Source organism: Carassius auratus, chromosome 3 (genome assembly GCF_003368295.1).
Source record: "Carassius auratus strain Wakin chromosome 3, ASM336829v1, whole genome shotgun sequence".
Classification (NCBI taxonomy): domain Eukaryota; kingdom Metazoa; phylum Chordata; class Actinopteri; order Cypriniformes; family Cyprinidae; genus Carassius; species Carassius auratus.
In genome coordinates this window covers 5,200,806-5,225,062 of record NC_039245.1, presented here as the reverse complement: position 1 = coordinate 5,225,062, position 24,257 = coordinate 5,200,806, and the positions used below count along the sequence as shown (strand labels likewise).

The 24,257-nt window shown below is 39.3% G+C and overlaps 2 protein-coding genes across 10 annotated transcripts in view; both read right to left on the bottom strand.

The window, feature by feature from the left end:
* Window positions 1-24,257, bottom strand: part of LOC113044492 (homeobox protein Hox-B3a-like) — a 50,714-nt gene that overhangs the window by 4,538 nt on the left and 21,919 nt on the right. For 3 of the 9 annotated variants that reach the window (XM_026204549.1, XM_026204540.1, XM_026204557.1), the window contains exons 2-3: window positions 18,452-18,655; window positions 4,375-4,441 (exon numbers count right to left, since the gene is read on the bottom strand). The gene's annotated coding sequence lies outside the window, so the exon portion shown is untranslated. Of the gene's footprint in view, window positions 1-1,389; window positions 4,192-4,374; window positions 4,442-5,151; window positions 5,410-5,452; window positions 6,181-6,229; window positions 6,708-9,314; window positions 9,841-13,363; window positions 13,576-18,451; window positions 18,656-24,257 lie in introns of those variants that run through there. The other 6 variants (XM_026204590.1, XM_026204573.1, XM_026204582.1 and 3 more) reach the window with 6 other exon arrangements.
* LOC113044557 (homeobox protein Hox-B4a-like) lies at window positions 19,922-24,236 on the bottom strand. The gene is made up of 2 exons (XM_026204642.1): window positions 22,532-24,236; window positions 19,922-21,561 (listed from the first exon to the last, which is right to left on the bottom strand). The coding sequence occupies exons 1-2, from the start codon at window positions 22,953-22,955 to the stop codon at window positions 21,245-21,247; spliced, it is 741 nt and encodes a 246-aa protein (XP_026060427.1). The 5' UTR covers window positions 22,956-24,236; the 3' UTR covers window positions 19,922-21,244.

The window sequence follows — 24,257 nt, the reverse complement described above, 5'->3', positions numbered from 1 at the left end:
CTATCTATCTATCTATCTATCTATCTATCTATCTATCTATCTATCATCTGTCTATCCAATAATACTAATAATAACAATAATAATAATAAAGGTTTCCACAAATATCTTATGTGGTTTTGAAATACTATCTGAATTAATCATCCTGCTATTATATTGTTCTAAAACAGTAGCCTGTATGTTTTTTTTTTTCATTTGTTTGTTTAAAAACAAAAGGAAAAGCGATTGAAAGCTGCTATAACATTTTGAACCAACATCATAAGCTTCATGGATCATAAATGCATTATTTTAGAAGCTTTACTCATAAAGGGGGAAAAAAATCCTTTGTTAAAATGAATTGGAATAGTCGGTGAATTTGTCTTTCTCGAAAGGATAATACTTATTATAAAATGTACTTCCCTGCATTATACATTTTTAATCCTACACTTAATATTCTATTATTAAGAAAAGAAAAGTGCAAATATTGAGGAGAGGTTTGTGTTTCTGTTGTACCAAGCGTAAATGTGAGCTACAGCTTTTGGACATCGACTGAGTCTCAACACGTCACAAATGTCGGTCATTTATCTTCGAAGAGGACGGCCGGAATCCTAATTATTTACTCTAAGGAATTGTTCAGGGGAGAGGAAGAGGGGGGTATAAAAGCAGGCATAATAGATATGAAATCATATCGCGGTTCCATTAAATGGAACACGTAATGTCTTGGCCCTCTTGTTACGGTAACACAATAACCAACTTTTCTGTAGATCCAACCCTAACACAATTACGGAGTCGACAGAGGACGTAGTAGGAGCACGACCAATCCAAACGTCAACAAAAACAACATAACATTGCTTGGGCGCCTACTTGCTATTCGAAAATAAGCTACCTGACATATATGTACATTTCTAAAGCATAGCTTGCATGTAACCCCAAAATATATCAAGTAAATATTTCGATTAGAGACACCCACAGTCTTTGCATTCGGAAAGAATAGGCCTAGAACGTGCAAATTCAATATCAAATAAAAATACACCTTGGTGCCAATCGAAGCTGAAATCGTTAAAATCATTTGAATAATTCATATTGACGTTGAACCACTGAATTCTATTTGCTCGCGAAAAAACTCCAAATCAGTCTCAAAAAAATGAATCGCACGCTGTTCTACCAAAGCCATATATGAAAACAAACATCCCCCAGAAATGATTTCCTTTATGTAGCAAAGCCAAAATTACAGTAGATAATACAATCTGGAGTGCATTTATTCAGAGGTAACGGAAAGCACGCTCCAGCTTCATTGGAAGCTTAAAGCATTGTGAACTCTTCTTGAACCGCGTTTGGAGTCATACGGTCATAAATCACTAGGACACACATACCGCCATTCACAAACTGATAGCCTATTTCAGACCAGCTTACCTTAGCCTCTGATGAGAGACGCGCGGCCAGGCATCATATTTTCCACATTCAGCCACGCTGCAATCAATAAGAAAGCCCAAAGCTCATACCAGTTTCGATATTCCAGCCAGACAGCGCGCATCAAACGCCGGGTATCTCGAGCACGGCTGCCCCGCGCCAGAGTGCGGGCGCTGCTGGACGATTCCCCTCGGCTCGCGAAAGGGGGAGACGGTCTAGCATGAAAGATCTGAGGTATGCGAGGGGGGCTGCAAATGGACAGGCAGCACAGCTCCTGGCCGCCCTGTCGACTGGTACGCCCTGCTCGCAGATAACAATGGCCTCAGATTTCGCCTTCAATCTCCGCTCGCCTTTTCCTCACGGCGCAAAATTGAACAACATAATCCGAGGTGGACTCCCGATTCGCCGCAACATCTCCCTGTCTCATGTCGGGGCCCGGGGTCTGCTGGTATTATTTGCTCGCCTTTGCTAGGCTATTATTGCATGTAACACCAGGCCTTTCCAGCTATTGGAAATAACGGAGCAGGCTGGATCTGAGAGGCGCAAGCGTTAATCCCCATCAAACAGCGTCACCAGTGAAAACTTATGCTAATTGCAGGCGCTCGGGACAAGATAAAGCTCTATAACGGAAGCTGAAGAGTTTTTTTTTTCCCGAGTCTCTTCACTTGTGTGGTTTTATGCTCTACATTGTTTAATAGGCAACTATAGCAGAGAGGACTCTCTCTCTTACTCTAACGGTGTATATTAAATTACCAGGAAGTACGTTCTCAGCTCCGGCTTGCTTCTAGCTTGAGGCAGAAAAAACATTCTATCTGCATTGTTAATATTTCATCACATCCCTGCCAACACACCCAACTTGTGTAATAACTTAGGCGCAAAATATAAAAGCCAATGGGGTGGGGGTCTAAGAACAAGAGAACAGACAACAGGCGGACTTGAGACCCGAGGGAAGGGTGTGAAAACAAATCACCAAAAAGAAAGGTTTTTTATATATACTATACACATATATATTAAGAAGCTCTGTCGAGTCACACAATTCCTGCGAGCATCATGGATGGCGCGTGCACGTTAAAACTAGACGACAGAGCTCCTTCTGTTTTTACCGGAGGCTACAAAAAAAGAACAAATTATCATCATATCATCATTTAAGGATTGAGGACAGAATGGAAAAACGCGAAAAGGAAACGAGGAAGAATGCTGGAGAGAGAGCAAAATGGAAGGGGGTGAGGGGGGTGCACGAAGGTGTTCAGGAGATATTTCTACTTCTCTCTCCTTAAGCCAAACACCACGTCTCCCTCTCTTTCTTTCTTTCTCTCTCTCTATTTTTATTATTCAGGACACTACCCCCGTCGTTTATGGCTACGTAAGATTTATGACTTCCACCATACACAGGCAGCTGTAAACAGGCAACTTTAAAAAGATGCATTTCTTCTAGGTGCTTGAATAGGGAGCATCACCAACGGTGTGGGAGGAAAGCACAAGGCAAAAATGTAGGTGTCTGCAACATTTTACTAAACGGTATTGTTCCTTATTTTGCAACCTTTGCTAAATGGATCCAATGGGGAGCCACTTAAAAGGGCACTAATTAACTAACACGTGGGCTGAGGCAACGAAATGCAGAAAACACAATTTCTACTCTTCCATTTTGCCATCTTTCAGCTGTGATATAAACATTAACAAACTGTTATTGTTCAGAGAGTGGGTCGAATTTTACCGTTTGGATTATGTCATGCTGGATTGGGAATCATATTGTTAATTTTAAAAAAGGACAGAATATTGAGCTGCGCGGTGATGGATGTTACATTTATCTTTCTTTTTCATCGGAATACAAAAAAGGCATCCAGAGTCTCGGTGCCTTATTCCTTGGATGTACATCTCGAGAAAACAGAAACAAAACTACACTTTGGGACATTCTATCCACCTCACGCGGATCCCTGGATGCTCCTTTCTGAAATTAAAATTATTGAGTTCTCGTTTTAAATCTAATCTATGTCTGTCTTGAAAAGGGACATTGAAGGAGTATAACAATTGTTTAGATTATAGAGCTTTATGGAGTATTTTAGTTTTAATTTCTACAAAATGTAATTTTTACATTTTGTCAATTGCAGTCTAAGAACAATTTAAAGAGAAATTAGTTTTACGTCAATAGGACTTAAAAAATAATAATAATGGCATTAATGAAAATATATATTTTCAGATTGCCCCTGAAATGAATATATGGTATGCTAAGACAGCTAATAGTTCCAGTAGCCTTTTGGCGAAACAATTAATGAGCTGCTGTTAACGTTGTTGTTTGGATGTTTATTTACATGGTAAAAACATGTTGTGAGTGTTATTCTAGCTGGAACTGTGAGTAGCGAGTCACCGTTTGCTAAGCTATTATTTAAGGTGTCAAACGATTTTTTCAAAGATTTAGCAAAAAATGGCATGCACGAGCACCCATAAAAATGAGAAAGTACGTAATCACCATGCTAGTCCCTATAATGCTATATCACTCCAATGCAGATTTCACTGGCAGTCTCAAACATACATGAACAGATTTTCCCCCCAATACAACATTCTGTGTTTACATTTCAAACACAACGTGGATGCACACGAGATGCGCATCTATAAATATAGCATAGGGGTCATGTAATTTCATTTTATATATATGTTTTTTTAATTAAATTTGTTCACCCAGTATGCACCGGTATAATTGCCATTAAATTGGGTTCATTATATGCAATCAAACATGCATTCTTATGGAACTGCATTACTATCACAGTTAAAATTCTGATATTGCATTGTACGAAATGTATTTGAAATTAAAACATTTGAATAAAACATGCATTTTCTTCAAATTCGTTTTCTTATTTCAATAAGTAAAAATATAAATTAAGATTTCATAATAATACCAATGTTTTAGAATAAAGAAAAAATATATATTCCTCAAACACATAACCAAAGGGTATAAATCACTGTCAAACACAAAAAGATTGAATCACTTACCGAGATATTGTCCTTTATCACTTCTAGATTTTATGCAAGGATACAACTTCTTGATAACGGGAAGGAACTGTAAGTAGAGGAACAGAAAAAAAGGAGAGATGCTATCAAAACGGGGTCGCCAAAAATCCAATAGAGAACATCAGACCTCATGTAGAGAAATTGACCTCGAAGACGATTTGATGGTTGGCCACTGTTGACCGACATGTTAACCTTAAATCATGTTCGGGAATACAGAGAGAAATTCGAGGCCAACGAAAATGTTTACGCTGTATCCCAAAGTCCCTAACTTCTATTGATTTTCAACATGTATTGAATTAAGCATGATATTTCTAATCATTTAAAAGACCCTTTGGCCTTGCTAACGGTTTACTGACAGTAGGAAGGATCATTTGAAAACCCAAAGCATACATGCGCTCTTAATCAAACACTGAAAATATAGAGTAATAAGTGAATAAAAACATGATGCTGAAAATATGTAGTTAAATCACAATTTTTCGTCAGAGTTTAATAGCATAACAAGCTCAACCGGCCTTCTGATAAAGAATGGCTTGCTCTTCTGTTATGCAATATTTAGTTATTTAAAGTTATAACATCCCCAGACAATTAAAAACAGATTAACATATAATAATTATAATAATAACAACAGTAGCAACATTTTACGTTTAAATACTATCATCATATAAATCAGACAAACTATGAAACAGATTGAAAACTATTAAATATATCAAGCAACAACGTCCAGCGACCACTGAGAAAACCATGAAGCTCGAGCCCCACCATTCTGGTATAAAATCCGTCCATAAACTTGATAAACACTGTCCTTAATCCAAGCGGGTGCCCCGGAGAACCGAAAATGGATATATACAGTAGGCGATGGCCTGAACAGAAATGAAATGAAATGGCCTTGCTGGTCTGCATAGCAGCGCTTATTAAAAGTGGAATAAAAACGTTGGACGGTTTCGTTCGCCGGCTCGTGACAGCTACCCCAAACACATAAATCAAAACGAGGATTCCCCCGACCTCCCCGACTCTGCGGCCTACAGCGCTATAAAGTTATTTATTGCATCCCCGCACTTACGCACGCCGTTGGCTCGATTCCATTCCCAGCACCCGGGCCCGTTTCTACCTCTGTCCGGGTATTTTGGGTCGATTCGTCCCCGGTAACACGCCAGCGACCCGCAGCCTTGCTGGACTAACCTAAAGTTACCTATAAAGTGAAGGGTGCTCGTGCCCCAGCAAGCAGGAACGCTGCTGCTCTCAGAACAAAGGGAGGAGGCAGCTCCCAGCCAGAAGAGCTGATGAGCCAATTTTTAGTGAGGAAAATGGAAGAGAAAGCAACCAGAAACCAACGGCTTAGCCGAACCAGAACCAGCTTCTCCTCTATTACACGGAAAGCGTTCCAGTGGTGTATAATTATTGTTCAAGCTATAGAAGGGTCAGAAGGAATCAACTACCGGATTCACGTGCCCTCATTACTCCTGGCTTTGCAACAAAGGGCTCTTGCATCATTTATATAAATGCATATTAAGTGTATGCACGGGTAATGGGAGATTGTGTTAGGTTTGTATGACCGTTTAAATATAGTAAAGCTGACAATGTGAACTCATTTACACTCATGTCTACTCAATTATAAACCAGTTACATTTTCACCTTTATATCCCTCACCCTCGGATATTGCATCACCCCTGTATGGTCGTATCCATGTGTAATATAGGTCATCGTTTCAAAAATATGCATGCAACACGTACGTAAGAGCAAGAAAAAAATACGGGAAACTAAGAGGCGCGCGGCTTGGCTTTGATAGATTGGCACTGGGTTTGCAGCTTGACCTTTCCGCAGAGGTGCGATAACTCACCAGATAAATGATCAATCAGAGGTACTTTGGAATCCCCTTGTAATGTCTTATATTTATGCATTAATATCCCGTCCTGTACGTCCACAGGCCCTTGAGAAGCACATATGGTACCTACTGGAAGTCAGCGCAAAACCGACCTCATCCCATTTGTTGTGTAATTTACCAGGCGGTTGTGAACGACTTAGAAGTGACTTAGTAGTGACTTCCTTAAGGGCCCTGTTTCCAAATCCAAAATAATGCCCTGAATCCTTCGCTCACGTGACACACATGCGTCAGAATGGCTTTCTAACGTCTCTAGTCTAATAAATCCAGAAATAGGAAATGTGCATTTTCATTTAGAATCCGCAATTTATGACTTCTGACTCATTTTCTTCAGTGACACCCAGAAAAAAGAAACTGATATCGCCTCCCCATCACAGAAATGGTGAGCTTTCATCAAGTCCGTTCGTTGGATTCCAGTGCTTTGAAGAGTAATGAGCTCGAACGCTTAGCATACCCAAATGCCGAGAGATGAGGCTGTTTTAAGCTGGGAGCGGCTAGCTATGTCTTCTTTTCTCTTGCAGTCTGGCGGGTGACATCCAACTTTCAACACCACAAACTTCAGTGTGAGGCCGCTGGATACGTTAGGCCTTCTGTGGCCAATCTTTGAACGATTAAAGGCGTTTCTGCTCGCTCAGACTGTGTGAATTGGCAGGGGGCTTGGTTTCTGACACCCACGCATATAACATCAACTATAGATTTCTGGGTCGCCTTACTGACCTGTGCGCAATGATCACAACAAAGACGCGCACTTTTTCTCATATGCGAATTAAACTTTATTTATTGTTTAGGAGTGGGGTCAAGTGGTTTATGTTTGTATTACTTGAGGATATATTGTTTAATTGAACCGCTCTAACGCTTAACCTTTATTAAAATATCGTCCAAGTGGACTTCCTGGTAAGGCTAGCTAAACGAAACCTGAAGATTATGCATTAGTGCACAACGCCCTGTAACCCTCCTTGATCTAATATAACTCATTCAGATGCTCTTATATCCGAAGTCACATTCATCCAAAAGGTTTTCGACCACAAAGTTAATTTTTAAGGACCATCTGTGGATAGGGTGGATAATGTTTAACTTTTTTTGAATGAAGACACTGACTGAGGAAGAGAGAGGGTCTTTGGGTCAACCAAGGCCCATGCCCCCAGGGTCCCCAAAACTGCCAACTTCACAAATCTGACAAATGAGCAGAGAAAATAAAATTGCTCTCCGTTAGAAGTGAAACAGTTGCAGCTGGATCTGATTTTAACTTTAAGAGTAAAATATAAGTTAAATCAGTCATTGAATGATTTATTTTGTGGTCGCCATGTAAATACGAGCTTTAGTAAAGCTACATGACTCCACATACCATTGCATTACTAGTGCCCATAAAAATCACAGACTATGATAATTATGACAGCAATAAAATATTCTTAGACTGATGGATAATATATATATATATATATATATATATATATATATATATATATATAAGCTTCATGACCTAGTTGGCAGTCTCACTGTTCACTGTTCTTTAAATTGCTCTCTCTAACTGGTTCTCTCTCTGTACTGTCAGTGATTTATGATAAAATCAATTAAATTATATCCACTTAGACTTTTGTGGGTTTTATTCAGACCTGTACACTAGCTCACGGAAACCGCTGGTCAAAATTCCTCTTTTGGGCTAACGACCATCAAGACAAAAACAAAACCAAAAGTACTACTCAGAGAAGAGATTTTTCAAAATGTGTCAAAGTGGTCAGTTTGACTCAGATGACTGTTTTCTGAGCTTTTAGTACCTTTTGGTGCATATGTCCGCAAGTGACAATGTAGTTTTTACTTGATGTCAAACATTTGTCTCCGAAACTTTAAGTGATTTATAGTCAAAGGTTGTTGACATTTAATTATACTAGCCTGTGTCTCCGTTATAGGTAATATGCAAAAGAAGATTTGTCCCGTCTTCATTCATTGTAAATTTTACGCGAGATATATTTTTTAGAGATTAATTCTAATTTATGATCAATTACAATCACATTTTTAATATATATATATATATATATATATATATATATATATATATATATATATATATATATATATATATATATATATATATATATATATATCACTTATATATCACATATCACTTACATAAAAATTTCATCGCCTGTGGGTTTTTGAAATTCACGAAATTTGGTAAAAGTAAAATGTACCAAATAGCAAAAAAAAAAAGATATATATATATATATATATATATATATATATATATATATATATATATATATATATATGTGTGTGTGTGTGTATGTGTGTGTGTGTGTGTGTGTGTGTTTGAGCTAAGCTTCTTTCTTTTTTTCCTCTTTTTTTTTTTTCTTTTTTTTTTTTTTAAGTCCACGTTTAAACGACCAAAGAGCTTGGAACACAGAGGAGACATTATGTTTCAATATAGCCGTCTACCTTGAGGCCCCATTTGAATTATTAGCCGCTCCTCTATTACCTTTGACAGCCAGCGCCTACTGTAGGTTTTGGGGACACCAGTCGTTTTACAAGCAGCAAAATTGAAAAATAATAACAAGACAAAATAGCCATAAGGCCATTTTGGGATACCTGTGGCGCGTTCAGTGGAGAGCAAAGCAAAGGTCGAAATTAGAAGCTGTTAGTAGAATAAGCAGTCATCTGTTTAGGTCATAAATCTGTCTACTATTTACACTTTCAGGCCCCTATGCGAATCTCCTCACTTTTCCAATCAGTGAGAATTTCTGAATTTAGGCTAACTGGTGAGGAAACTATAATGTAGTTTAAAAACAAACTAATAAAAAAACAAGCTGATAAAAGAAAAGCAGTGAGGTATGTGGGGAATGAGCATACGTTTAGCCCTCATCGGTTACCAATTCGAAGGCAAGTGTCTTCGGTTGTTTGAAAACAAAGAAAAAAGTTTTCGAAGTCGGGCACACCCAGGGATGACTCTAGGTCACACAACGGATAATTAATGACTTGTCGGCAGAAGAGCTCGGGACACAAGGAAGAGTCCAGGCATGCGGCATCATTCGAAGCTTGCAAATCTTACCTGACATCCAGCATTCCTCCCGATCTCTCCGCTGAAGATGGCTCTTTGTTTTTGGAATATCTACGCAAAACGACGGAACAGATTGACTGCCATGCATGGATTGTTTTTATAGATGTATATAAATGTTGGTTCGATGCGAGAAAGGTAACGTTTTATAGCTTCCTTATCGATTTAAACGTTTGCATAAAACAAAAAGACTCTACTTTGTGGATCAGAGCGTTCATGGGCGCGCTGGGAACTGCTAATGCGCGCGCACTCCACAACCCCAATACTCCGGGAGCTCGTTTTTCCTTCAGCCGAACCCCAGGCTCTGAGTCTTGGCGTGTGGCTGCTCTGGAGCACCGCTCAACAGCAGGCGAAAGATTCCACCTCTAGCCTCAAGCTGTATGTTCGCCTCTTGCTGCTTGCGCGGAGTAGGGTGGATTGACACGGTGAACTAGTGAACCAGTGGACTGACAAGACACACAGGGTGGAGAAGCCAACGGGGTTCGTTTGTCCAATAGGGGACTGCACGGCTACGGGGCCAACACATGGGCCATATGGTTATTGCAACCTGCAGGCTTCGGCGAGGGCGAACACGGTCAACCTCATTCCGATAATTGTTCCCTTCCCTGTCGACATCCAACACGTTTCTTGTCTCCTTTTTTCATTTTAAGGGAACGATGCTAAATTCCAGTGAATAGGAAAAGCATACTTTTTCTCTCGAGTTTTGCAAAAATAAGCTTGCGCAGTCTTTCGTGTGGTAGCTTCAGTCGGTTTTGTTTTGCAAGCTTTGCCTTAATGCCTATTGCCTGCATTCACTAGCCTTACACTGCAAAGCTTCAAGACACTGCACTTGGCTTTCGTTCATCGATGCTTTTGTGTGCTAGGTTGTCCACTACCCACGCAGAGATAGCAGAAAACAACAGGCGCGTGCGCTCACACACACCGAGCAGACATAGACGGAAGTCCAGTTATAACTATTTAAAAGTGTGATGATAGTATCCATGCTATTCTTAGCCACTGCATAAAAAGGCAGACGCTGGCTCGAACATTTCCGGCTGAATTCTCTTATCGCGCTCCCACATGCTCCTCAAATGGATGAAAATCCAGCATGTTGCCTCTGGATAGCGTTTCTCTGCTCGTTTTTCATGTGCTTTCAATCGTTGCTCTGTGTAGACCGTTATGAATTAGAGAGAGGTTTGATATTGATTTATTTCCAAATGGGTAATTATTCGTGCATTAGGAGACAGGGGAAACACCTTTAAAACTCACCTTAGCTAACAGAAAATAAATCGTAGCTACATACAACTGCTTCTGTTGGCCTTATAAAATGACGAATTGAATGAGAGACAAAAAGGCTTAAAAAATCCGTAAGGGACCAAAAACATGATTGCATTTAGCCACCATGCTTAGTGATAGTTTTGAATTCACTGTGGTCGTTTAGTGATTGCCAAAACATGATAGACACTATGATCGGTACAAACACACGACATTTCTTTTATGCATCTTTATTGACGGAATATATTTAACATTCCACAGAAAATGGGGTGCGTTATCTAAGTTAGCAATACCGACATTTCTTTAGTATTATTATTATCAAATATATTTCAAAATTGGATTGTTTTTCGCTTATGTCTTGCTCGATCAAGTGTGGTAAAGTTTTTCTTTAAATTAGTCAAAATGATAGAAGTTTTGAAAATGTAATTGCGAAACAGCAGCATAGTTTATACATTGCTCCATCTTGTTAGTGTACATTTGGATGTAATAAAAGGACAATATGGCCGACATCCAATCCAAAGACTAAGGAAACTTGCTAGTGATGAACTATAGGAATACTGTTTGATAAACGAAAAAAGGCCGACAAGCATTTCCATATCCCGTCATATACACAGGCATATTAATTAATTAATTATCAAAACGCAAAATAAATTTATATACAATTATCTGAATTTACTCTATGGACATTTAAATGTTTTTTCTCCAGGATTTTAATGCTGATACTTACATTACTCGGCTGGCATACATAGATTTAAAACCTAACAATTATTAATGTGGTTATTAATTATTAATTAAAAATAAATGAAGCATATTTGATTGCATAAATGTTATTTAATCTATATCACTTTTATATTTTTTGGTGAACCTAACTGTATGACTACACATGAACACAACTGGGTTTTTTTCCTGCATTGATATAGGTACTCTTAATGTCTATCTAAACTGACTGGCATTTTGAATCATTTATTCAACCTCGGCTGTCACTAAACTCGTGAAATCAGATATGAGATCCGCCTGGCGAGTCCCTGCACGAAAAAATGTCTCATCTTTTCGCCCCCTGCGCATCCTCCAAAATGATCTCGAAAATTGTTTTTGACACAGCGCCCGGCAACAAGGAGCACTGCTGGAATTATACATTTTGAACGAGCTCGCCATGAAGCTGTGCCCATTAATATTTGATAGGAGCCTCGGAGTTATTCTAATTTTGCTACACAACGGTTTGTATTGCCCAGGTGGAGATGAGGTGGATAAAACAATGGCAATGCTATAAAGCAAAGGGTCCCCGACCTCGTCACCATCATCATTATTATTATCAATATGATTATTATTATTATTCCTGCTGTACATTTATTGCTGTTAATAGTAACAACAACTGTTATATTTTTTTTTCATTTGACCTTAATCCAATGGATTACAATAAACGTCTGTTTTTATGTTTGTGTGAATAAAACAATAAAGATCGATGAACCTCTTTGTTTGTGGTTGTCTTCTTCAGCGGCGCATGTGCATTGCACAATTATTGCCATCTCTACGAAATAACATTAACACGTCATAAACAAGATTTACTACAGGTAAAGTCGCTCACTTGACAAGCCTCCTCCTCGTGCGCAGATAAGGGGGGGAATCCAGTTCAAATAGTATACAGCCAATGAGGCAGATTTCTGTGCTATTCTTTCAGTTTTAACAGTATTTAAATCACTTGTGGGGGGGGGGGTGACAATAAAAAGGCTATCAAAGTCTTCTGTACTCAAGCAAATCAGAAAAGCCTTCTCTTAAGTTTGAGAAAAAAGAAATAAAATAAAAAAGAAGATCTTTGTGTCTGAGAGGCTATAGCCGTGACCCTTTTTTAGCTTAAAGGCAATTGAAGCTCTGTCAGTGTTCTAGTTAAGAATAAACTAAAGCAGTAGCTACCCCTTTCTGCTCAGTAAGTACTCCAATTAAGTTTACACCATGAAGAAAAGCAGCTGCAGTCCAGGTATGAGACCCCTGGCTATGAGTTTCCTGGCGGGCGCGGACACTTTTATGAGATTTACAAGGCGACGAGGCGTTCCCGTTTTGCCAAATTTAAACAAATCTTCCCTTAATTGGTAATTGCATATTCAGTAACTCAAGACCTGCAGCTACTTAGCCTTCATATTAGTCGCTGATCCATTGTCGTAAATCGTTGGCGATAATCAACTTGGGGGGCTCAAAGATGAAGGGTTCGCGGGCCGTTTTCGAAAAAGAAAGTCGGAGAGCGTAAACGGTAATCCGGGGAATCTCTTCCTCGTTCCCGCACATATCGTCGCTCGCCCATCATTTTCAAAGAGAAATGATTTATCGCGCAGACGGCTATAAACAACACAACTCCCTCACAAATACACAATGGCAGCCCCGCTGCCGCTGACACACATATCACTATAAATCAAGAGAAGTAGCTGGCTGAAAAGACGGTACAGAGAGTGAGAGAGAGAGGGGGACATGCAAAGGAAGAGAGAAAGATGGTTTATGTGGGACGGTGAAGAAAAGAAGAGTAGGCTTACACGCTGCTTTTCAAAATAAATATGTAGTGATATGAATGGAGCACGGTGTAATGCTATGACATGTGCATCACTCCTGTTGGCAGCTGAATTCAAACGATGGAATGGGTTTGTGAGACACATGCATGATGACAAGGGATGGCGAGGATGAGTATTTCTGGACGATATTTACCACAACACCACAAAACAGCAAAAAAATGCAAGGAGCCGGGTAAGCCTGGAACGGTGGCGGCGGTCGAAGTGGCGTTCCCCGTTTCCTCGTATACTCACAAGCTTCACACGGTGAGACGCTCCCCCGTCCAAATTTGTTTTATTGCAGCCTCTGTGAGGGTCTCTGCCTGTGCTTTTTTTTCGCTCCGCTATAGGGCTTGTTTTTAAAAGGACAGTTGAATTTCACGTCAGACACTAGGAGACCATGTCTGCGATATTCCTGACGAATACATATCTATTCTGCAACCACTGCATTAATTATTTAATGAATCACGTGACCAGGAGGGGGAAGGGGGCACCACGGCTTGCACGCTCGCGGGATTACTATGACCCAACACTCCACAGCTACACACTACAGTCTGTTCTGTCCTTTTTATTCGTAAAATGAAATTCTTCATACTATTCAGGACAAAGGTAAAGAAAAAAGTTTGTTACTGCACGACCGTGGGCTGTATGTGGTAAATGTTAACCTATGTGGTAGACATAGTCTAATTATAAAGGCTTAGTTTGCGTGCAAGTGGTACAAGTTTTGTCTGCTATAACGCCTAAGTATTTTTATTACAGACATTTGTTTATTACAAAATGTAATTTTTTACGTATTCATTTGTTACTTTATAAACGCCTACATTTGTAATCACCATTTTATATTTCATTTTTTTCTACTCTGCGATCATTTTAAAGTCAAAATATTGTCCTGGATGTTATATTAATGTCTTGTTTGAATTCTCTGTAACACTGCATTGAATATACATCAAATAATGCTAAATAAAAAAGAGACTCTCTGTGTGTGTGTGTGTGAAGAAATTCTTACGATAACAAGCACTCTGATGAATGGCTGTTGGCATTACAACTGATATCACATACCCAATTTTCATCACTGATTCTTTGCCAGCTTATTTAAGACTACGACTGCACGCGTTTGTGACATTTTATCGAAATTAAGTCAGTTCAACAGTTTAAACATTTTCAATGCAGAGAGCACCTTTGTAGCAAGTTAGTAGATTTGTGTATTTTGGAATGAGCTCAAATTCATCCACATTACCACACTGTTATTTTTTAGATTTAAATAATTATTATTAATCGTAATTTGTGGTGTTCTTAGGCTGTGCAAAGACAGGTAGCATGCGACAGATAAGGAGGTGGAGGGGGGTCTCTTTAGGAGACCCTGTCGCGAGCCCTAAGCAACAATGGGATGCCCTTCTGCATAGCGCTGAGGCAAAACGGAAACAATAGACCTGGGGCTGAGTCAAAAGAAACGGAGCAGTACAGAGACTTTGAAGGTCAAACAATAGCCTGAATTGCTGTGTGCTCGAAGAAATCTAGCAAAGAATCTGCACCGTATTTTCTATAGCTAATTTCAGTCAAAACAGCTTGAAGGAACGAATAAAAAGCGCGATTAAAGTGTAGCCAGCTTCGCAGCCGTTTTTATCAAATGCAATTAGACTATTTGCCAAAGAGGGTAAATGCAATAAAGATAAGCTTTATGTGCAATTGAACCTCTGCAATTTTCTTCTCAAAAGTGCAATTCAGTCCATGCATTTTCTCATTTGCAAAATAGCTGTAGCGGTGTAAATACAAACAAATGCGTATGACGAACCAGGCTATATGCGAATTATATCAATGTTAACATTAAAGCAAAGATTAAAACATGTATGTATGGCTCTGTGTTAAATGCTTTGTAAGAATGAAAGGAAACTTTGTGATCCCAAATGGAATGATTGCACATTTTATTTTTAAATATATGACTTTATGAATTAATCACGATATATTTATCCATGTACATAAAAATAAAAAGACTACTAAGCAATTTGTGATTATAAAGTCCAAATTTTTAGATTTTTATTATTTAATAAAATGGAAATGCATGCAAGCTAGTAATTCTCACAGCATAAATAAATAATACCTAATAATAAAATAATTCGAAAAAAGTACAACGCGATGGTTTTGTTCTTGCATATCTTTAAATTATTTTAGGACAATGGGAATAGAGAGAATTGAATACGTATTTCAATTATTGAACAAATCATCTGCAAAGTTAAAACGAAATAACAAACATGTAGAACCCGAATCTCTAAAATAAACGTACAATTAGAATTAGAATTATAACAAAATTCGATTCCAGTCTATTAATTTGTTCTGTGTCGCGAGCTTTTAACAATGCAAGTAATAAATGCATTTGATATTTCTTTAATAGTGGTAATTTTCTAAACGTGCATAAGCAAGATCACCGGTCATGATAATAAAACAACAACAATTCGTATTATTATTATTGCTGTTGTTGTTATTATTATAAGAAAAGAGAGATCTCAGATCATACAGAAAAAATTGTCAATGAACATCCCAGATTTTACAGGCGCTTAAGTAAACAACATTTGGCTACAGGCTAGGTTTATACAGAGAGGCGGAGATTGATTTACGACACTGAGCATACCTGAGCATATTGGGGACTGTAAATCTGTCAAAAGCGGCTTCAACGCGTAGTGCCTTTTTAAATGTGTGCGTGCGTGCGTGCGTGCGTGTGTGTGTGTGTGTGTGTATATATATATATATATATATATATATATATATATATATATATATACATATAGAAAACGTGAAAACGTATATATATATATATATATATATATATATATATATATATATATATATATACATATAGAAAACGTGAAAACGTATATATATATATATATATATATATATATATATATATATATATATATATATATATATATATATATATATATATATATATATATATATATATATGCCTAGTCTTCGATAGGGAGACTCGCCGGACAGCTGGTTAAGTAAACGTGCATTTTCCATGTGTCAGTTTTATTTGTTATAAAACTACATTCAGGGAAATAATTTAGATAATAATAAATAACAATAATTTTAATTCAAAATAATGATTTATTATATTTTCACGTGCTATCATCGAATCTAATCATTATTACTATAATATGCGGTAGGAATAGCTGTAGCATGCGCGAACTGTTAGTTGCATATTAAATTGGAAGTCACGTTTTCAAAAGCCAAGAGTAACAAATAAAGCACCTGAATATTCCTCTTTAGTGAGCTCACTCATTACTCTTCGCTATCCCAGGAAATAATGAAATCTGTATCGCAGCAGCCATTCAGTTAGTTAAATATTAATAACGAATGAAGACGAGCCCGGTTGGAGAGACACGGCGGGTTAAAGAAATTAATGCACGCCTAATCTGCATTTTTCAAAACGAGAGATTAAACATATTTACTAAATAGTTGTAGTAGGCCATGTGTAGACAGAGATCGGTAATAGTACAGTGATATTGATGAAACAGTAGATTAGTAATGTAGCAGGAAAGGGAGGGGGTGCGTTTTGCTGGCAATGTTAACAATGGTGATTTGCCTTACTTAATATGTGTCTCTTTAAAACACACAAACACACACACAAACACACGCACACACAGGCTCTGAGCCCAGGCCCACAAAGCTGGCGCGCGCGAGCCATATATCTCTGTGCGGTGCTGACCTCCGCTCTGTGGCTTTTCACAATAATAATTCAGCAATGCGCGAGGGCTATTTGTTTCGCAATTAGCGGCGTGAGCTAAAACAGGCACCACACCATCACATCAGCGTTACAAGGCCAAGCGGCAAGCATTCCAACAAACACTGAAGGAGGGAGTGGAGACCAGAACAAGGAGAGCAAGAAGGAGGGGGCTTACATGATACAATGCGAGGCGTTGTCACACAAAATAGCCGTCATATTTCTGGAGCGGAAGGCCCTCTTGGCCTTCCCTTACAGTGTTACAGCTACTGAAATACATAGAAAGGAAATCGTAAAGTAGTCTCGTCGTGTGTATTCTGCAGGTCTTGACACGCGTGGTGACTAGTCGGGCCTTACACAAGCTGCTCAAACCAAAAGACGGGAGAGATGTTTAAGGACGGGTCTTTGCAAGGCCACGGCTGCTGTTGTTTTAAGGGCCCCGATAGTTTACCAGACTGTCTGAGGGAAGAGATAGCACGGTGCCCTCGGGTTACAGTGCCCCGGCCGCGCTGTTATGACAAACTCGCCCTAGGGCTTTGCTGACCATGTAAAACATAGCGCTGTCCGGTCCGCGCCGGGTCAAGGGTTTCAGTGGGGTCAGTCTGAGCCTTCGCAACAGACCTAATCGGTCAGAAAAAAACGTGTCCTCTAGTTGAACCCATTGCTGCCATTCTGCCTGCTTGCTGCAAGAATCGATTTTTTTTCTGTCATCCTTCAGCTTCCCTCAATATCAGTTATATTTTTGTCTTTTTTGCCACGCTTCATGCTACACAGTTCCGCAGAGAGAGGCGAAAGCCGTAAACCAGAACCACTGGCCTTTTCTCCAATACGCACAAAAGATTGATTTGCAGGGGGTTAAATGGCGGTGAGCCCGTATCAGAGCATTCGTGCTCATCTAAGCACACAACATGCAATTGAAGCAATTTGCTACAAGTCGTTTGTTTTAGACAGATAGTTGCTCTCGAGACATTCTCTTCGGTGCTGATCATTCCTGTCTGACCAACAGAGCATCGAATAATTTTTTCTTTAAACCGACCGCTTTGCACCTGTGTGCCACCCGAGCTCTCTGATGGAATAAAAATGTGTTTTAGGTGGAGAGACACATTCACACGCGAACAAAACAAACTTATATGTAAACTAAATGAAGTGCCATTAACAACAGTCATTAGGGAAGCATGTCAAACTGTCAGCTAGGAGACTTACATTTCCCATATCTAGATATTGCTCAGATGTGTATGTGGCACAACTCATGCATATTCACAGTGTTGATAGAAGATACACATGCGCGTTCACACGCACGTGAAGGGACAAACAGACGCTCGCGTGCACACTTTTTTTTGGCACTTCAGCATCAACACCCACAAATACACCATCTAACAATGCTACAGATGTGCTACACATGCTACCACTTTAGTTGCGATGGCACACACCTAGAAGTTATCGTAAACACACGACAACCGGTTCCCAAAAGCTGCCCTTTCTGTCAAAGCAGCCATAAAAGACATCCGTGGCACAACACGACAAATGTGCCTCTGCTACCCTACTGCGAGAAGGCCATAAAGCAATACAACTTAAAACACTAAAAGTGTGGGAAATAAAACAAAAGTAGGCTACTGTACCTTAAACGCTGCCATCTCATGTCCTGCGAAGACTCTCACTCGCGCTAACATTTTCAAGAGATTCTTCATGGGACATCCCTCGCCAAAAAAGTTTTCTTGTGGCATGACTTAGTGAATAGAAGATGGTAGAGGAGGGAGGGGGGATGTCTTCAAGTGCCCTTCAAGATTTCACTCCCCTCCTAGCAGAAGGTCCGAGCAGTTGTGCTGCCGAATGACAATAGGAGAGAAGACTTGTTTAAAGAGGAGCGGTGATTAATGATTTTTCTGTATAATTCTCACATTTTTCTTTAGGCTTCTGTCTGCAAATAATGGTGGTGAACTTTTGAGGCCCTCAAAAGAAATCTGTTCACTTCTATTCAAGCCAGTGTGGCTTTTTTAAAGAAAATAAAATGTGTAACAACAATAGGATTCCAAGGTCTATTCAGATGCCACACGCAAATGCATCCATTTAAGATTTCGAGTACCTTGAGAGAGATGTGAAAATTATCTATCTATCTATCTTAAACTGTTAAATAATTATCATGCTACACACAGTATTAGCTAACAGTTGTGTACATTTAACTATTTCAACTTGAGAATGGTCCTCAAATGATTTTAATGCATCACATTTTTTTTTTTTGCTTTTTGAAGTGTTTGATGTTATGCCCAGACAGCATTTCTTAAATAAAAGGAAGAAAACAGACAAATGGCTTTAGCGGGCTGTGTGGCGAAAAGGCCTCTGATATCAACAAGCAAGTAATAGAAAATCTTCTCGGTGCCACGGAATTCTATAGAAGACCAATTTAAGGCCATACTTTTGTGTAAAGTTCAACGCCAGCAAACTGAATGTTATTTTCTCCGGCTCTATATTTTCAATACCTGCTCTGAGAAAAGAAAATGAAAATTAATACAAGGGCTGCGCCTTCCAAAAGAAGCCATTTGTCTTCTTGATTATCTATTTGGTTGTCAGGGTTTGAGCTATGGCACCGACCCGCTCCTTTGTAATATAAAAAAACACACAGCTTGGGCTGGCAAACAGTCGCGAAACTGTTGTGCAAGAATTACACTCATTAAAGCATTAAAAGCCCACGAGCCGAGAAACTATTTAACTTCTGCTTTTTTCTAACATGGATCCATATTTTTAGGCACGTTCACGGCATCGTTGAGCAGAGGGTTTGTGCACCGTTAAATTGAGGAGAGACGAGACAGAAAGGAAGAGTTTTGTGATTTAGAATAAGATTACAAGGCGTAATGTACCAGGATTACTCGCAATGCAGCGATATAAATCACTAGAGAGATATGCAGTGATCTTCAAGATAGGCGAGTGCTACAAGGCTAACGAAAATGCGCAGTTGTAAGCCAAATTCAATTAAATTGTGTTTTTAGCCAAACAAAGGGCGATGGTATCCCCCATACAAAGAAATGTGTATTTAAAATAAGCATATCTAGCTTTAAAATCCACAAGAAGACATGACACATGAAGAGAGATTATACTTTTCCGCCATTTATTAAATTTCTAGAGCTATTTACATGTAACAAAGGTAAACAGTGAAAGGTACAAGCAGAAAGAAGACAAAATACAAACATGTAAGAGGAGAAATGTACAATTCATCAGCGAGAAAACTGATCTTTGGAATGTAATAATAATAATAATAATAATAATAATGAATAAAATTGAAAGAAAGAAAGAAAGAAAGAAAGAAAGAAAGAAAGAGAAAAAAAAGCGAAATGTATGTGCACATGTCTATGTACCATAAAACAAAACGAGGGTGGTAGTGACATAATAAAGTATAAACGAAAATATAGTCTATTTACTCATGCAATATGCACCTTTCTCTATACAACCCTGGCCACACTTAACTTAAATTTCATTTCAACTTACAAATGCTGAGATTAGCTATTGCAGATATTTGCCACTAAGTCCAAAGGACTTAAACTTATCACTTCATAAAACTAAATAAAAAACAAAAATACAATTGAGGTAATTCAAATAGTACTTAGCAGTGCTCTCGTTAAAATGCTTTGCGTTGTACCGGTTTTGGTTATGCATATCTAGCCTTCCAGCTTCATTGAACTTTTATATTATATTTAATATGAACAACTAATTAGTAATTTGCTGTTCTTAAACTGAAATGCGTTTAACAGGCGAGTGAAACAAAAACCTGTATTTTTAATGAGCGACAAATGGACCACACGCACAATAAACCCTCAGTCCCATTGGCATTGCATTCGAAATGCAAAAAGCAAATGCAAAATAACCTAATTGCTACAAAACTTCATATCAGTTGAAAAACACTCGGCTAGTTATTTTTAAGCCAGGGGAATAAAAGGAGTCAGAAAAGGCTTCTTGACAAAACAGAGCGACTCATTTATTAAGCACAACGCTAGACGTCGAGGTAATGGGCAGGCCTACGGTTCATCCTTTGTACCACAGAGTAAACATGACAAATGGGGCCGAGTTTGGCGTGATTAAAGATGAAACACGGATCCATCTTCACCAAATCTGAAAACTATCTGCCGCCTTCTGTGCTTATGAAAGGGGCGAGTGAGCAGGAGAGGCGTGCGGGATAAAAATGGGAACCAGACTGGGAAAGCAACCCATCTAGAGTAGCATTTGAGTTCGAGTCTTCACCCATTTTAGTGTTAAAAAGATTAACATTTTCTTTGCTCCTTTCCCCCACATCTTCCTCGTATTTTATCCCTGTAATTAGAGTGCAGGGGAGAGTAGAGAGAAACAGCGTGGGTAAAATCCACGTTCTACACTCCAGAAAATTAGATTTTATAATTGTACATGTTTTGGGCAACAGTGGAGGGCTATAGATTTGGCGGAGGTCCGCTTGCTCGGTTCTGATTGCTGCTCAGTGTCGGGCCGCTGCTTGAATTAGTGTTGGCAGAGCTGCTGCGTATTTTGGTGTTGGGAAGCTTATGGTCCTTCTTCCACTTCATGCGCCGGTTCTGAAACCAAATCTTAATTTGTCGCTCGGATAGGCATAGTGTATGGGCAATCTCCACCCTCCGTCTGCGAGTCAGATAGCGGTTGTAATGGAACTCTTTCTCCAGTTCCAGGACTTGCTGCCTCGTGTAGGCTGTGCGTGAGCGCTTGGGTTCACCCCCTGAATAGTTCGGGTTCACTGTTGGGATATACAGAGAGCGACACGTTACAAAAAAGTATAACACACGCACACACACAACCCCCAAGCGCACACTCACACTTACATATGATATGTACACTCAACAGATGCACACACACTATAATAATATAATGTAGGCTAGGTACTTTATTTATTTAAACATGAAAAAATAGTATTTGCAAATATACAATGTGACTGTTTAAAGCTTCGGTTATGCAAAAACGTTAGACAAAAAAAAGTGGCCATTGTCCATTTAAGATAAGCAATTTGCATAGTGTCGCGACAGTGATACTAATTTCAAGTTTTTTTTCCCCTTAAAATAATTCAGTAATAGCAGCACAAGATAAACCTATGAATATTACATTTTGGCGTAATTCATAAAAAAAACACATATTCAGCAATTCATTAAGAGGGAACAGTATAATCTATAGTTGGCTGTGGGGACTAGGGTTAAGCCGTGATTTGCAAACACGGAGTTTACCCCCTTTTCCGCGCACACCAAGGGAGCTGTATGAATACAAGCACTAATTATCGCGGAATAACAGTTTGTAAAAGAGTCCGACTGTTTATATTACCATGAAAGTTTTATTATCCTCCTCATAACTATTAATATTATTATTTTTTTATTAACAATAGTAAAGTGACAATGTAAAGTACACATCAATCCGTCCAGTCACTTAAAATCAAATTACTAAAACATAAAACCTAATTTATGGATAACTTGAACCTCTTCTCGGGAAGAAATTAGTACGAGAAAGTTGCAAAGACCCCGAAAAAGCTTAAAGAAGGAGTGCAATAAAAATTTATGGGGGGTGTAATTATATTGCCCTGCAAACAGACGATCGTAAATCTCGACCAAGGGCAACTTCATAAGAGGAGCAAGAGATTTAACGCCGGACATTAGGCTTTCTAAAGTGTTTGAGCTGTCTGCGCATGGAAACAGTAGTAAGAGAAGTTTAGCTGCACTTACCGATGTTTACGTGGACTTTTTTCATCCAGGGGTATACCACGGGATCCTTTCTTGAAGTGACCGTTAAAGTGTTTTGGCTAGTGGGAGTCTGACCGCAGGCAGGCGGAGGACTCGGAGTTATCGAGTCGCAGTGATGGTTTGGTTCAGGGAGAGGGGTCGAGAGTGCGGTTGTGGGTAGAACGTGACCTCGCGGAGAGATGACCGCGGCGGGCTGCCCCGAACCCTGGCACGGAGAGTAGGGTGGGTCGGCGCAGCCCGACCGCTGGTGGTAGATCGACTCATGCTGGAACGAGGGGTCTTGCCTCTGGGCGCTGTAGTAGTCCGGAGAGTGACTGGGTAGGTAGTCGCTCTGGGAATATTCCTCGCATGGTGGAAACTTGGGGTCCACATAGTTCGAGTTGATCAAATAGGAACTCATGGCCATTAATTTCTTTGAATTGCACACAAAATATACTAAAATTTATATGTATCCCTTTACTCGTTTTCCTGTTTGGTAGAACCCTCCTACTTTCTGTCAAGTGAACAAAGTTAAAGGTCCATGTGACATCGTCAGCCAATGGCGTGGATCTTCGCATTCCCGGATAAGGAAATGGGATTAGTCAGTTTAGACCGCGCTCATCAACTCACATTTCGGAATAGTCCAAAATTCCATACTTTCTCAGATGATGCTGCGCGCTTGATGGGATAGTGAGTAAATAAAAACAATAACAAGCCAATGCAGACACGGCGAAAAGGCATGCTGGATTCTAGCAGCCCCACAGAAAGTCACGCCCCCCGTCCCACTCAGTTCATCTCCACGACGAGAAGAACATGACTACACCTCTATAAAGAACTGTTCAGATTTGGCGAATAGAAGCACTGCTTAATTTTGGCCAGTGTTCATGAAAAGCGGTACCAGGGGAAAGTGATGCAAGAAGCTCTCTTTGCCAAGCTCTTAAATGCTCTCGCTAATAACGGTGAGAGAATGGTCGTGAGCAGCGTGTCAGAGATGAATCTGGGCTTGTTTAAGATCGATAGAAAATTCATCAACTAATTCAGGTTACAAAGCCTCCTAAATCACAAAGGAGACCTTCTGCATTTAAACGCAGTCTGCAGTCATTCCACTCCAAACAGCGCGTTTATCCTGTGTGCCAAATCTACACACACTGAATAGTAATATATGTGCTCAATTTACGATCAACACCAGCAGCAAATAATTCTCTCTGTTTACTTGTAGTAATGTTTAAAATTCACTGCATTCAGATAATCACCAATCAGTGCAAAACTGTACAAATTATTATTGTTATTATTATTGCTCATTTCGAATTCTTTTCTAATTCTTTTCTCATTTCGAATTCTTTAAAAGTTCCACAAAATGCGTGGCATCATGAACGCCCTTCAATTCTACACCATAATTTACAGAAAAAAATTTAGTAGTCAGGGGGAAAAAATAACTTTCGTTACTGCAACAATATTCCACTAACAAAACGTCATTAATAAACAACCCGAATGTTTTAATGCCATCTTCTTTGCCCGCTGAAGTTGAAATGTAGCCTATACATCAACTACATACTCCCCTATAGATACGAATTTGTGACTGTGCGTCTGTTTACACAAATCCGGATCTACAGGGTATATATAGATGACAGGTATCTTCTTGACAGGTATTGAGAGAGCCTGCTCACCTTGACAGTGCCTTCCCAGTGTCAAGTGTTGCACCTGGAACAGTCTGCCTCCAAGGATATCA